At 42.9% G+C, this 16676-nt stretch overlaps 1 protein-coding gene across 1 annotated transcript; it reads left to right on the forward strand.

Annotated features, from left to right (window-relative positions):
- The first annotated feature begins 4605 nt into the window (after positions 1-4605).
- On the forward strand, positions 4606-15381 carry HDDC2 (HD domain containing 2). Its single transcript, XM_078865518.1, has 6 exons — positions 4606-4921; positions 8108-8229; positions 8687-8789; positions 9166-9234; positions 9436-9574; positions 10106-15381. Exons 1-6 carry the CDS (start codon positions 4856-4858, stop codon positions 10312-10314), a joined length of 708 nt encoding a protein of 235 aa, XP_078721644.1. The 5' UTR covers positions 4606-4855; the 3' UTR covers positions 10315-15381.
- The last annotated feature ends 1295 nt before the right edge of the window (positions 15382-16676 follow it).

The raw sequence follows: 16676 nt of genomic DNA on the forward strand, positions 1-16676 counted from the left end.
TCATTGAACCATCAGGTCTCCTTTTAATTAGGACATCCAAAAAGGGTAGCTTGCCATCTTTTTCAACTTCCATGGTGAATCTGATGGCTGGGTGTATGGAATTGATGTGGTCGAGAAATTGGTCTAGAGCAGGCCGGCCATGTGGCCAGATGATAAAAGTGTCATCTACGTACCTCTTCCATAAGGTCGGGTGTAGAGTGGCAGTCTGGATGGCGTCAGTCTCAAATTTGATGGCAAGCTACCCTTTTTGCATGTCCTAATTAAAAGGAGACCTGATGGTTCAATGAGCCATTCTGTCTACAGGAAAGCCACCCATACGGATGCCTACCTAAAACCGGATTCCCACCACCATCCATCCCAGAAGAACTCCCTCATCAAGACTCTATACCATAGAGCCCAATGCATCTCCGACCAGGAACACATTGCCAGTGAACTCAAACACGTACGCAAAGCTCTTAAGGCTAATGGTTACTCCGACTACATAATCCGCAAGGCCATCACTCCAACCGTCAAGAAGGATCCTGCTGAGGAACCTTTCAAAACCATCACCTTACCCTACATTGCTGGGGTCACAAAAAAAAAAGATCTCCAAATTCCTGATTAAACACAAGATTCAGGTACGATTCAACACAGACCATAAAATCCGTGATCTGGTTCCGTCTGTAAAAGACGTGGTTCCAGACATACAGTACCCTGGCGTATACAAACTAAGTTGCCTCTGTGGTAGCAGTTACATTGGAGAAACCAAACGACATGTCTCGGACCGCATCCGTGAACATAAAGCTGACCTGAAACACGGTAGGACAAACACCTCAGCCGTGGCAGATCACTGTTACAATTCAGTGGGTTCACATGACATTGACTTCTCCAAGACAGAGGTTCTCTGCAAGCCATCTGGCTACCATGAGAGATTCGTTCATGAGGCGATCCACATATACAAACACAGAGACAATTTCAACCGAGAAGATGGATTTTGGCTCAGCAATCATTGGAAGGACGTAATAAACCACTTCGGATCTTAACTGATTGTTGTTCACGTTTATGGTGACTTTCAGACCGCAGTCCACTCACTGGCATTAACTGTGTATGTTGTGTTCTCCACAGGGAATTCATTATTTGCTCCGCTGCGGATCTCCTGCCACCGTTTTCCCATTCACATGTTTAATTGCTTCTACATACTATTAACATGCCCTCCCTTTGTTAATGCTACCCCCCCCTCCCTTTGGTGCTGTTGATCCATCCTGCATAATGCATGGGCATAATATGACTTTGAAACCCCCCCGCCCACCTCCTACGCATTTCCCATGAATATGCTAAATTCCTCTTGATATGCACATTCTTTTGTTAAGGCTCTCTTCTTCTTCCACCTCCAACTCAGCTTATATATAAGCTCCTAGCTTGGCAGTGTCTCATTCTTCACCTGAAGACGGCTGCTTGCGTTGTAGCCGAAACGTCGTGAGAATTGTTTTATTATGTTTTATTTGTATTATTTTATTACTTCCCTTCTACGTGACTTTACCGAAAGAACCAAGAAGATGAATCCCTGCAGTCACGAAAGCTTTAAATCGAAATTGAATATATCTGTTAGAGACACAACTGGGAAAACCCATCCGAGTATGTTTTTATGCCTGACGACGATCAAAATTCTAAACTATTAAATAAAGAGGTGGACGCAAGCAGGTTGGATGCTTTTAGAACAGCGATGCCCCAACCTTTTTGGCACCAGGGACTGGTTTCGTGGAAAACACATTTTTCATGGACCGGGGGGGGGGTTCATCATTGGGTCTTTCCCTCTTTTCAAAGAAGCTTTCCAGCGACGTTTGTTTTTTACTCATTTTGGCTAGGGTTAGAGCTTGTGGGCTTACCAAAACTGTGACTGATTGCGTAGTGCGGGGAAGAGGCGCGGACGGAAGTGGTCAATAAAACAATGGGCGGGTCACGTGCGGACTCACCGCTCACCTCCTGATGCTGTGTGGCCCGGTTCCTAACAGGTCACGGACCGGTAGCGGTCAGCGGCCCGGGGATTGGGGATCCCTGTTTTAGAATATGTAACTTCATGCTATATGGAAGAGCAAGCATACAAGTGTGCTTCAGCAAGACAACGTATTCACCGTGCCCTAAATTGATTTATTGAACAAGAGATAGAACACATCATTTGTATTCATCCTATTGATTTTTCAAATGTGTGTTTGAATAAACAGCACTTAGAGGAATGAATACCTGATTTGTAAAACCAGTACTTGTCAAAACAATTTCTGCGAGAATACTGTTCGTATGAAAGACACAACACGCATTCTTAATGAGGTATGGTACCAACATTACTTCTGCTATTTAGCTCTGTTTTATGAATGAACGTCTTTATGTGCTTGTTATTTGATTTATTATAGTGTAAGTTACTACTATCCCATAAAATTGCGAATGTTAGCCTTTTTTTTATAACATGCAGTGTGGTATTGCTCTCGATTATTGATAATATATATAAAAATATATATTATATATATAAAATATTGCACTGCACTGCACTGTTTTAGTTTACTCAAGAAAGCCTTAATGAGCCTCAAGTATTTTTGGGAGGGTTCTGCATTGGAATGTTTGGGTAATTCTCTCTATGAGTGTTTGGCTTCGCGTGGGAGGAAACTGTAGGGTATATATACAGAGATACTATCCCGAGCATACGAGGGGCCCTAAGTTACACACGACGAGTTCATGAACCCACTTGCTGCACTGCCACTTGTTGACCACCTCGAGTTTTGGCCCAGCTGCTTTGAGAGCTTCATAAATGTTTTGTGATGTCCCCAATTCTTGCCACATCCTCAATACTGTAATGGAATTGGCCAAATTTCCAAACCTGTCAACCTATACGGTTTACCCGTATTCTTGAACAGGGAAATTGAGTTTTCAGGTCCATATGGCATACAGCGATTGCAATACTGGCAACAATTGTTGTCTATTTGTTTGTGTTTCTCCCTTGTGATGGGACTTTGTAGGATGAACGTTGAGATTTATAAGGGCACGGCATGACCAATAATGTCTCAATTGGTCTGTAAAACGATAGGCACTGATGTAATGGGTTGACAGGTAGGAATTCCCAATGCAGAACCCTTCCTTAAGAAGCCTCAAGACTCGCCGAGGCATTTCTAGATAAGGGGTATTGTTAAATAAGCCTGGCTCTGCTAATGAGACCCAGAGGGTTGAAACCGTTCCAGAGTTTGCTTGCTTTAAAAAAAATATGCTCGATAACATTTGTCTGGAAAGTTAAAAGCTTAGCTGATAAGACTATAACCACATATTTTTTTATTTAGAAGTGTTAACACTAGACTGAGTTTTGCTTGTGTATGATTATTACTGGAGTCCTGCATGTGTATGATTATTATTGGAGTCCTGCATTACGGGGATGTAGCTAATAACTAGTTATTTGATGTTTTGAAATGTAAAGGACATTAAAACCTCTTGACACCATGCAGCTGTATTCTAAACAAGGGCCCAACTTGGCCAGTGGCACCATCTGTTGGTGCCACTTGCAAATGCAGGAAAATGTCGAGTGCTGCTTGCTTCACATTTCATGCAATCTAAAGGCATATATATGAAACACCAGCTGAGGATTCATCTGTTAGCAACAATGTTCTGAATATAAACGCACGTGTGGTGCCATTCTAGTGGGCCTCCACTGGCTGACTGGCAGCTCATGCACAAGTAGCTCCAAATTTAAGACCATGCACAAGTAGTATATTTTGTGTGACGTCATCGCGCGAGCACATCGACGCTGTTTACATAACGTCATCGTTGCTAGCGAATGACTCGTTCTGCTGCGTCATTCACCCACTTCAGTCGCTTGACGTTGCCACAATAGGCTGTAGTCGTTATGACATCATCTGGCTGTTGATAGTCGCTATGATGTCATCGCCCTCACGAGTCAACGTAAAAACGAGGCGGAAAAACGAGAGATATTTGTATATAAAACAAGTTTTACAATTGAATAGTGACAATTCATCGATTAGCTTCAAAGTGAAGGGTCAATTAATATGAGACGCCATCTATATCGTCAAATGAATATTTTAAAATATATATTTGTAACTGGCTATGAGGTCACCCGGCAGGGTTTCACCCTGACGCATTCGATCACGCGGCCGTGACGTCATCGTAGCGCTGTATCCGTTATCTGTGGGGTGACGTCACGTGGGGTGGGGTGTGGCGCGCGAGGGGGTGGGGGGGGGCGCGCGAGGGGGTGGGGGGGGGGCGCGCGAGGGGGTGGGGGGGGGGCGCGCGAGGGGGTGGGGGGGGGCGCGCGCGAGGGGGTGGGGGGGGGGCGCGCGAGGGGGTGGGGGGGGGGCGCGCGAGGGGGTGGGGGGGGGCGCGCGAGGGGTGGGGGGGGCGCGAGGGGGTGGGGGGGGCGCGCGAGGGGGTGGGGGGGGGGCGCGAGGGGGTGGGGGGGGGCGCGCGAGGGGGTGGGGGGGGGCGCGCGAGGGGGTGGGGGGCGGCGCGCGAGGGGGGTGGGGCGCGCGAGGGGGTGGGGGGGGGGCGCGAGGGGGTGGGGGGGGGCGCGCGAGGGGGTGGGGGGCGGCGCGCGAGGGGGTGGGGGGGGGCGCGCGAGGGGTTGGGGGGGGGCGCTGCGGACGTTACGTGAAATCTCCGCGGAAGTGACGTCACGTTGCTCCCCGACATGACGTCACTACTGTAAGGAGACAGGCCGCCTCGGCTAACGCGGATCCCACCGCCCTCCATTCATTGCGCTCGAAACTCGGCGGGGGGAGAAACAAACAAAACCTCGCGTCCGTGCGTGGCACCAGCCTCGTTGGTACTGCCGGCCGGGGGCGCGAGCGTGTCTCTCGTGTCGCAACAGCAGCAGCAGCTCGAGATGGCGTCAGGAGCCACGCGGATGCAGAAACTCTTCGAGTTCATCAAAGTTGTCGGGCAGCTGAAGGTTCGTGTGTGTTTCGCGTTGTTGAGGCGGCGCCATTCCTCACCACCCCCTCACGCTGGACTTTGTCTGCTGCTTCTGTATCGACGTCACCTGGCGTCGCCCCAACGTCACCCCCCCCCCCAAACAATCGAGGCCCCACAGTCCGGCCTAGTCACCGCCGGCTAGCTGCGTTTCAGTTTAATTCCACATTTGAAACGAACAAGGGCTGTTGCCCGAAACGTCGCCGATCATTTTATTTGAAGGCAGTGTGTTTGACGGGCGTGGCGGTAAAAACATTGCGGTTGTGTTAATTGCTCTTTGCAATTGTAACTGTGCTGTGGTAAGCAAGTAAGGATTTGTACTTTGATTCCTGTTACCGATTAACGGTGGAGAGGAATCGAGTTGAATCCCAGTCGGGGCGTACAGCCCCCGTTCACATGTATGGTGCTGTAGGTGGTTCATTGAAACGCGATAAGTTTGTGTAACATTTGCAGGTTCGCGGGGTTTAACCGCAGCGCCTCTGCCGGTTAAAAGGCTCCAGCAAAACCGCATTGAGATAACGGGAATCGATTCGTGGATCGATATATAAGAATCGTGACCTTCAATCCTGCATGCGATTGGCTCCAATTATAATTAATTATACATTATTTATAATTGCATCTTCCCGTTTCCTTTGCGTTAGTTTAATGACAAGACAGGTAACGAGTTGCTGTGAACCATTAAACAGTTGCTGGGCATAGGCTCAGAGGCCCGGAACGTCGAACGGCCAGCAACACACGGCACTGTCAACAGTTGAGATGGATGCGAGTGATTACGAATTGAGCAAGGTCTCATTTAGGAGTTTTTGGCAAAATAGACAATGGGAATAAATGTAAGAATCTAGAAGTGAGAGTGCAGAAGCAGAATATTGTGACCTGCAGTGGGGTGGTTGAACACAGTGCAGTAATGACGATGAGATGGGTGGGTAGAATCGTCCACAACTTTTAAGTAATCAATATTTTGCATTTATAGGGCGTTTGATTTCCTCCGCATCTCAAAGCGCCTTGTCATCTCTCATTTCAACCATTAGACGGATCCCCCCTCGTGGCAGGTGTCCCTGTGCGGCTTACAAATATCCTTAATGTTCCACAGCAACGGTTAATGAATTTGTACATAAAATAACTTTTTGCTTTCAACATGCCAATAACATCTGGTAACCCAGCAGCATATTAACAAGCTCGACTTTACTGATGAGACCCAGGAAGTCAAAACCGGTCCAGGGATTGCTTGCTTAGCCAAATGCTGCTAGATATTAGTGGTCTAAAAATCCAATAGACCTATGACTGAGAGAAATTTGGATAAAATGGACAAAGCAAGTTTCCTGCTTTTAATTGCCAAGTCACATTTCCTGCTTCTAATTGGGAATGCAACATGTGGGCCAAAGCAAGAACTTTCAAATGACACCACCCGAGGTATATTTTAGTCACAATCATCAGCTCAGATCTCTCTACTGCGGGAAGAACCCTCCACAAGCTGTTGACATATTTCATGGTCTTGCGATGCAACATCCATCTTGGTCTTGCACAAGAGATGATATCATGGCTCCGTCTCTGCAGTAGATATATATATTCCGGGGCATTTCCCCTCCTTAATCTGCCACTCAATTGTTAGTCTTGACCACCGTTCATCATCCCTTCTCACGACATCACCTTCCTAGGCCCACTGACATGGCTACCCCCCATCTCCTCTCCAATGGCACGCATCAATCATAATGTTGGGGCACCACGGTGGCGATGTTAATTGCCTCACCTGGTATACAGGAGGTCGTTGGTTCGATCCTAACCCTGACGCCTGTATTTTTGGAGTTTGCATGCTCTCCCTGTGGTCATGTGGAGTCTTCTCTGGGTCTTCCAGTTTTTTCCTCCACATTTAGAAACATGCGTTTTAGAGTATTTGGTTGATACCTCTTGTAAATCATTGTTGGTTAATAATTCTAGGGGGAGGAGTGATTTAACTTTTCAGTTATGTCTGGGCAAAATAAATGGCATTTGTTTAGTGTAATGATGTTTTGTATGCATACAAAGCCTTGGATTTGAAATTTGGAAGCATTTTGGCTGAATTGAACATTTGCTAGAATACCATTGAACACGTTTCAATATCTGTTTTCCAAGTTATTATATTTTCACTTATTACTTTTGTGACTGCAGGAATTCATATTCTTGATTCTTTCGGTAAAGTCACGTAAATAGAAAAAATGTTTGAAAATAATAAAAAGCAAAAAGCCTACAAAAGTATATATATAAGTAGTAAACTAAATAATAAATAAATACACATTCATTTAAAATAAAGGCAAAAAATCCAAGACGTTTCGATCGCAACACAAGTGGTCTTCTCTTATGATTTTTATTTTAATATTTTTAATTTTGTTTTCTATTTACGTGACTTTCCCAAAAGAACCAAGAATATAAGTTATTACATGCCATTAAAATTAACCTTGATAGCTGATGTCTTACTGTAGTTTTAGCTGAAAGCGTTTGATGTATCTGGGTTGACATCTTCTTTGCATTTTTTATAATGGCCTCTGGCATCTGGAGATGGCATAGAACTGTGCCACGCAGCGTTCTCCTGGGACTGTTATCATGCACAAAAGTCTTTAACCGGTTTCTGCAGTGCATGGGTTGTCTCTACCCTTAAGCATTCTCTCGCCTCAATTTGCGACTTGATCTTTATTCCATTTGGGTTTGTTATGTATATAACATGTAACTGCATGATAGAAATTATTCAGAGTTTGAATATTACTTGGAAACTACAGTACACCAGAGTGAATGGCGTGTGGTGTAAAATATGTATGTGCCCTCCACGCCGCCGTTTTCACTCCCTCCACCTTATTTTAAAGATGTCTCCCCTGTCTTGGTGGCAGTCAAGTGGGCGTCCCAACATTTGACTGCACTAGAAGTTAAAAGCCACTGACCTGAGTGCAATTATATCACGTGTCTGCATGGGCACGTGCTGATACAGCGGATTAAAGAAACTTGGCTAATGTTTCAAGCACCTTTTGGCGGGAATTGTTGCTCGGAACTCTGCACTTTAAATGCAGCATGTTTACATCTACACTATGACGGGACTGGACAGTCTCCTCTTGCACGCAGGGCAAACCATAGCTCCGATGCGGACATCTCGCGTATTATTTGAGCTTGACTAAAGCTGATATCTTGACCTCTATTTCAGAACGTCAAACGGACTGGATGGATCTACAGAAGGGTGCCAGACCCAGAAAGTGTGGCTGACCACATGTACAGGATGGCCATTTTGGCTTTCCTCATTCGGGATGAGTGTCTTAACAAGGACAAGTGAGTGTGTTGCATTGGATTGTGAACTTGTCGTTTAACAGTTATTGGCATGTAGATAAGAGCACTTTCCTCATAGTTTTGCACATGTGAAAAACAAACAACTTTGGACAGTGAACTTTTACGTAGAATCGCGTTGTTTTCGTAAAGCCTTATAGCAGCGTTTAGCAAAAAACAAGTACTGACATTGAGACACATTATTCCATTCATGTAGAAGTTATTTTATATTTTTGTGTCAACTATTATGTAAAACCTGGCACCAGCCCTTTCCATTCACAGCATTTCACGACAAAATGCATCTTCCAGTAAAAACATTGTTAAATGTCTTTTATCCGTCCAGAACAGCTGCAGAGAAATGTAAACATTCCTTTAAAGCTGGGATGGTTTTTCATTTCTTAGTAGAAATGAATCCCAGGAAATGTGGGGGATGGCCCATGTGATAATGACAGTTATTGTGTAGATGCATGAAGCTGGCTCTGGTGCATGACATGGCAGAGTCGATTGTGGGGGACATTGCACCAGCTGATAACGTCAGCAAGGAGGAAAAGCATCGCAGAGAAGAGGTATCTGCTTATTTTGTTGCACTATGATTGTTTGATGCACTGGAACAGAGTACACATAACTAATGCTCACAAAGTAACATTGAAGGCTTTTGTTGTCTGGCCCTTAATTTTTCCAATATTTTCAATTTTTTATAGCAATCATTTGACTTTGGGTTCTAGTCTGATGGCATTTAGATATGTTTTTATTTGTGTCAGTTTAAAATAATCCTCAGTGTAAATTATGTTCTGCCTGCGTATTTTCTGTATACACTTTGTTAAGTATTTAAACAGACTCGTACATTTGAAGGTATTGCACAGATGTTGAAAAGAGTTAACATTTGAAATGACACTGTGTACCTTTAAACTGCAATACAATTTTTTTTTTTACCATTTGTAGGATGCCATGAAACACATTTCGACCTTGGTAGATGAAGAAATTGGAAAGGAACTTTACAGCTTATGGGAGGTATGTACCATGGATACCTTCGGCGATGATTGCATTGCTTTCATACATGAGGTAACATGTCCACACAATACTCACTCCACAGCGAAAGCTACTTGCTCTGGGGAATCTTCAAAGCAAGGTTTAAATCTGCACTTGGGTTTGCGAGTGAATCGCTGTCAAATCACATCCTTTTACTTCTGCATTTTTTTGTTTTACTCAAAGGAGTACGAATACCAGAGGTCTGCGGAGGCCAAGCTCGTGAAGGACCTGGATCGATTTGAGATGATCTTCCAGGCGTACGAGTATGAGCAGACTCACCATCGTCCGGGAGAGCTCCAGGATTTTTACAACTCCACAGAAGGTAATGTATACGTGACACAAACACGCAAGTGCAATTGAGCAACAGCTCTGTTACAAAGGTGATCTTGCAAAGGTGATTCTTATAATTTGAAAAAAAAGTATATTCTGGCATATGAGAACTGTACTTAATTCTAACATATATGGATATTTATTATACCACAGATAACACGTTTTGGTATATTTGTATATCAATGTGTTTTATAGTTTTCACCATTTCTTTAAAGGTAAGAGACATACCAAACTTGATTTGAAGCTTTCGTGACTGCAGGAATTACTCTTTGGTTCTTTCGGTAAAGTCACGTAGAAAGACAATAAATTAAATAACAAGAGTACGACTTTACAATTGCATACCAGTTGTTGATTTGTTTATGATTAAATGTTTAAACATTACAAACATACTAGACTGGAAGCATTATATACATTAATCGACTTGGCAAGTGTGCTGTAAAATAGTCTAGAATAACATCTCGAATTAAAAAAATATTTTCAATTCACTGCATTCGAGTGTCTGCGCGAATCTCCACGCCCGCAGGGAAATTTCAGCACCCGGAGATGGTTGAGTGGGATGATGCCTTGAGAGCCTTGAGAAGCACAGGGGAGCAGCGCGGCGCGGAGGGACAATCGGCGGCAGGAGCGACAGCCGCCCAACCGCAGTGTTCCAGGGCGGGCCTCGGATTGCGGACAGAACCCGAGGGACAGACCGACCAGCCTAGCCCTCCGTTCCGGTCCACGCGCAACTGAGCGTGTGGCGCTTTTCACCGGTCGTTTAAGAAGCATGCGCAACACCGCCAAGCTCGCTTCAACTCGCCGATTCGCAGCAGCTTGCGTTAATGCCACATTCGCGAGCCAGCCCCGGTGATATTGTAAACCAATTCGTGGCTGATCTGTAGAGCGTGACATCACAGCGGGATTGGCTCGTGAAATGTGTTTTGGACGGTGTTCACATGCCTCGGGTCAACGATCCTCACATCTCTATCGCTCGGATGCCATTCCATTCCAGCATTCCTCGTCTGCTATTTACCTCAGTCGATATGTATATTGTTAGGCGTTCTACACGTTTGTGATCAATAGACATTGAAAGCTGGATTAAAGGTGGCTTCTGAAGGAAATAATTTGAAGAATACACGATCCTCATTAAAGTTAGACATTTAAACTTCTTTCGGTGCACAAAATGTATTATTTTACAAAAAAAGGCTAAAATGTGGTACTGAACATTATTTTAATTTATTTTATCCTATGATAACTAGTGGGTATACAGTTGCTGTGTTATTGAGGCTAGCTAAACAATGCAAAAGTGCTTCTCTATCTTATCGTTTTTTTCACGACCCCCCCTCTGCACACTTGGGATTGTGCAGTTGTTGTGAATGCCTTGAAGAAAAACTGCTGCTCCATTCCATTTTCACTGCAATAGTGAACAATGCATGTCAATTCTAGATTTGAAGTTTTCGTGACTGCAGGGGTCCATACTCTTTGTTTTTTTCGGTAAAGTCACGTAGGTAAAAGAGGAAAATAAACGTGATTACATTTATTTGCCTTATTTGCCTACGTGACTTTACCGAAAAAACCAAAGAGAATTCATGTCAACGCTATGGGAGGTATTTAAGTTATTCGTTGAACATTTTCACAGTTTTATTCAGAATGAAGCAACATTGGAATTGCACTTCACACCTTACAAACTTTGGTTTCATTTTGTAGACATATATACACAGCTTTAATTGGCAATAAGCGGTGCCACTTAATGCCAGGTGTTTTGTGGAAAACAGACGACCCCTTGTGTTCTAAAATCCCCCTACACTGATGTGTGGTCGATGGAGTTAATGTTTATTGCACTGATGTACTGTGACTTTCATTGCACTCTATTTGCCACACTTGACTTGGTTTGCATGGTAGTAAAACACAAGATGTATTCTTTTTTTTCTCTTGGCTGAATGGAGACTTAGTGCTTCGTGTCCGGTCTGTATTCACCATAGGCTTTTATCGAGCAAACTTAACAAAAACGTGTGGCCAGCAAATGCTAAGTGTTTAAAAAAATAAAAAAGAGCCTTGGCTTTAAGTGCTGCTGTAATCGCTTTGGCAAAGTGCAACACGTCAGCTCTCAATCCTGAATAGTGTACTCCTTTTGCAGTAGTTCGTACACAGTGCTTGTATATATGTATCTAGAATGCCAAAAGTCACTTTGTGTCATACACAAGTTATGCTGTCACAACAAGTTAATGGTAAATAAATTGAATTGCGGAGCTAATATATGTTGTACACCGGCTATTTACATATACGTTTGAATGTGGTAAGAATTTAATTGAGATTACACAATACGATTTTTTTAAATGAAGAAACATTCTAGATCTTAAGTTTTCGTGACTGCAATGATCCATACGTTTTAGTTCGTTCGGTAAATTCACGTAGGTATAAAATGAAATAAATAAATAAAAATCAAATCACGACGTTTCGGAAGCAACACAAGCTTCCGTCGAGATCTCTTGTCACAAGCAGCTCTTTTGCCCACTACAGCAATTTGTTTCTTGCCGTGGCTGTCCCACCTGATGACGGAAGCTTGTGTTGCTTCCAAAACGTAGTGATTTGATTCATTTTTATTTTGTTTTGTATTTTATTTTATACCTACGTGACTTTACCGAAGGAACTAAAGAGCATGAAGAAACATTGTTACTTTTAGCAACAGTATTGATTATTCATTTTCTGTCGGTTGTTGCTTTCAGCGGGTTTTAGTTTTTATTTTACCGGTGTTGCCATTCAAGTAACCATGCACGATTCGCTGCAAGATTCATAGTTAATAGGTTCTTCCTGGCAGCTTGTGCCCACTGCCATTGAAACACAAATATACTTAACTGAAGTAGGTAATCTACTTTTAAAATAACATATTTAGACAATTGGCAGGTAGCCAGAGTACAAAACCACAGCCCGACCTGCAACATTTTCACCTATATGGGGGGGGGGGGGGTGATCACGTGGGATAGCGGAACAGCGTTCGCCACTTGCTGCAGAGGTTCACAATTCGAATCCAGATGCTGCCCTGATTAATACTGTGGGTGTACGAACCGCACAAATGCGCCATCTGGTTCACACAGTGGACGTTAAGGATACCATGAGGCCATTCGCAGGACTTGGACAGTCATGTGCAGTGGCAGTCAAAGCTTGCCATATTCGAAATTTATCCACAAATTATTCAATTCGGATTACACACAGAAATTGTCACCCCCTACTCGCAGACTAGCGTATTGGGCGCTATCAGAAACAAAACCTTTTCATCGTCTGTTTCTTTCAGATTCGTGTGTATAATCTGAATTAAGTGTGTTCACGTATAATCCACCCACTAATATTTGTAGTACAGTTATCATTGCGTACACAGTTCTTAAATTACTGTATTTCTAAAACGTTACCTTCATATATTTATTTAAAAAAAACAAGTATTTTAAAGTAATGTGCTGAAAACTAATCGTGTAAGATTGAGCATTGTTAAGAAAATTTTATTTTGGAAATTGTGTGGCGCGCTTATGTAAAGTTAATGGGAAAGTGTATTCAACAATGTTTTTAATAGCTCCGTATTATATTAGGTAAATACATCCATTTGTGCGCCAATCGTGACCAAACAACGGAGCAATAAGTAAATTGTGGTGTTTGGACATTAATCCACAAACTATGTATTAAAAGTATGAAGGTCTACATTCCTTGTTGCTAAAATTACATGTTCTTACTCTTTGCATTAAAACCACTACTTACACGACCATACTCGGTGATATAATTACAAATTCTTAAATAAACCTTGCATTTAAAAAAATATTAGAAGTAAAACGTTAGGTATCAAATTGTTAATTAAACAGTGCACATTGTGTTAATGAAACGTATGATATGGCAGAGTAAGTTAACGGTGTAGTTTAACATTTCTGCGCAATGTATAATTTACATTGCTGCAATGCATGCGTTTGTATTTTCTGTTTAAAAGTTTAGTAAAAAAAAGAATCCCAAAATCTTTTCATCTTTTTAATTTGTATTGAATGTGGAAGAACTGTTTTTGTTGTGTCAAAATTTAATTGGAAGCGTTAAATCGACGTGGGGCACATTTCACCAATTGCATCGGTGTGTTGTCTCTGCTGAAGGGAGTGCGAGTTTCTTCATTATTTCTTGTTGCAGCAAAACAATGAATGGGCACCTGTACCTCTCCCGTGCGTTGGCTTCGTGGAGTTATTGGGCCGGCATAAACACCACGTCTTTTGGGAGCCTGTTTGATATACTACACGATAAACCTGGGCATGCTTTACAGTAAATTCCTATTCACCTGTTCGACCTTATAATTAATTGGGGTATTTTCGTAACGAGAGGTCTGATTTAGACCGAGGAGGAGGGGATGAGGTGAATTTGGGTCGGCGTTTGAAAATGTACCACAAACTCTCACCCTGCGTGATCTTTTAACGCCAAACATTTCCCAGGTGTTGGCAAAAGCTGCTTGTGAATCGGCCTCATTGTATAAGTTGGGGGTCTGCCTTGTGTTTCCTTTGCTGCTCATGGGCCCTACCAGGGGACAGCAGTTTAACGTTAATTCCCTCATCCCTTGTATGTCAATGGAGGGCTCCGTTTGACAAACGACCACGCAAGTCCCGCACACGAGTAGTGCAGCTTTGATAGGGGTGATCTGTTATGGGTCAGTATTGGTTACGCGAACTGACTTGTAAACATCTCCGGCTGTAACTTGATAATCTCGCAACAAACTCTGTACAAAGTGTTGGAGAAGTGTGTGGCATTGAGCTACTATAAGTTGTACTTAGAGACGATGTGCATAAGGTTTAAAACATTGAATTATTTGTGTGGGCTTCAATTTAGTGAAGTTAACAAAGCGCTCGTTTTAAGCAGTCGTGGCGTTTGCACATTTTAAACACGTGTGCAGTAGTTGGGATATGCAGTTCGTTCACAGTGATGTGATTGGTCACAATGTGAGAACATGTTTAGCTTTAGTTCATGCAGTGGCAACGTAGAAACTCAACTCATCTGTGAATGGCGATATATTTTTAGTTTTTCCAACATTTTAACTTGGCAGGTATTAGCATTCAGGCCTGATTTGACCTCTTGCTGCTACTGTCAGCCAAGCCAGGTAATCAACACCTCCGATTAGCATGGTTGGCTTCGTACGGTGCGAAAGAAGTTCAATGCACAGTTCGTACAATAGAGAATAAGCAAATGTAAAACCTTGTTCTGATTATAGTTGACAATTGGGACTGCATGAACTGCCGAAGTTACTTCTAAGTGAAAATATAGGTTTAAAAAAATGTCCTGTACTTGATTTTCAACATTTAAATAATTAACTCCTTTTGCTTACAATTCTCTGCTGATTTGCATGCAATTTGCATGTGATTCACTCTTGGAAGGTTTGCCCCGGGTGTGTGCCCTTGAATAAACAGCGTTGGTTAATGGATTATATGGTAATCAGCCGAATAACCACTGGGTAGTGCAAAAGAGCATGCATTGCTTTGGCTAAAACGTTAGTGATGTTCGGTATTGCATCGATCTTGTGCAGACCGGGAAAAGGCTACTTTGTGGTATAATTGTATCACTTGGATCTCCTTATGATTATTAACAAGGTGCCTTTGTATTGATTTCTTTAGAAAATGTACAACTGCTTAACCGCACAAGCATGTTCTCCTCTTAAGTAAAGACTTGGCTCAAGTGTGTGTTGCACGCACACGTCGCCCAATGATGTATCTTAAAAAGACAAATAACTTTTAAGATTTTGTAACAGTGGTTGTGCGAATATATGTGGTTGGGTTTCTCATGTTGTAAAAGCTTGCGAATAAACATGCATGGTTGTATTGTCGTGGTGTGGTATAATTGTTTCGTTTCGTTAATATTGCACACGTGTACCTCGTGCATTGACATCTTTTTACGAAGCTGACTGTCCACTGCAAGTTGTATCTTGGACTTCTTTCGCACCGTACGTAGCCAACCTTGCTAATCGGAGGTGCAGGCGAAGGACAACGCTAAACAGTTGTATTTTGTAAGTGGAGCAGCGTGGTCCAATGGTTGCCCCCACTGCACTTTGGCCGCCTGAGTTCGATGTCTGGCCATGCCTGCGATTAGTGGTGATATCTGAACTGAAGTCTGTTTCCCCACCACACCACCTTCGCCAACCTGCACTGACCAACGTGGTAAAGTATGGTCAAACAACCCTTGTGTCTTGATATGCTGGGTTGCCAACTGAAGTGCATGGGAAGAATAATATCTCAAAATACAGGAAGAAGAGAAAACTTAAAAGATTTCCCCAGCTGTCTCGAGAGGATGATCCCTCGGAAAACCGGAACAGGTGGTAATCCGACCGAACATGGTGTGGAAGGGCCATCCAGCAGTGGTTTTAAAACATTGTTAACTTTTATTTTTGTATTTAGTTCATCGGAAGATTATAATACACAAGGAGTTATACGCTGTTATCATACAGCATCAAACCAATCTGCAATATATTGTGCAAAAACGTTCCAAGTCTAATTTCGAAATGAAAATGCAAATGTGTCCCAACGCAACTTTAGCAACACAATAACATGACACTGGTCTACAGGGTGGTCCAGATGTCTTGAGCTCCAATTAATTAACCCCTAACAATTTTTTCCTTTGCATATTAATTTCTGTTTTAAATAAACCTTACTTAAAAAAAACACGACGTTTTAGAGAATTAAATGTGGGTCACAGGACGTCTGGACCACCCTGTAGAGTGTGGAGAGAATTCCTATCGATTATTGATCAGGGTATGGAGTTCAGCATTGTTCGTGCAGTGGAGCACACGGAGTGTTTGAGCGTTTTTCCGCATCATAGCTATGCAGAAAACATTTACAGTGATACCAGTTATTAACTTGCTGCGTTTTGGCAGATGTGGAATATTTTTAAAGTTTTGGATGGATACTTTATAAGAATACCGTTACAATAATACAATGAAGAGGTCTTTGATTTACACTTTAATGCATACAGTATATTTTCCCATATATAATTCTGAACGAATGTACACCATGCAGTACTGTTGAACCTGGACAGTGCTTGGATGGGCGTCATGAATACCAGGTGTTATAGGTGACGTGCCTATGTCGTGGACAGCAGAATGGTCAATATCG

The sequence above is a fragment of the Lampetra fluviatilis genome, chromosome 20 (genome assembly GCF_964198595.1).
Source record: "Lampetra fluviatilis chromosome 20, kcLamFluv1.1, whole genome shotgun sequence".
Lineage (NCBI taxonomy): Eukaryota > Metazoa > Chordata > Hyperoartia > Petromyzontiformes > Petromyzontidae > Lampetra > Lampetra fluviatilis.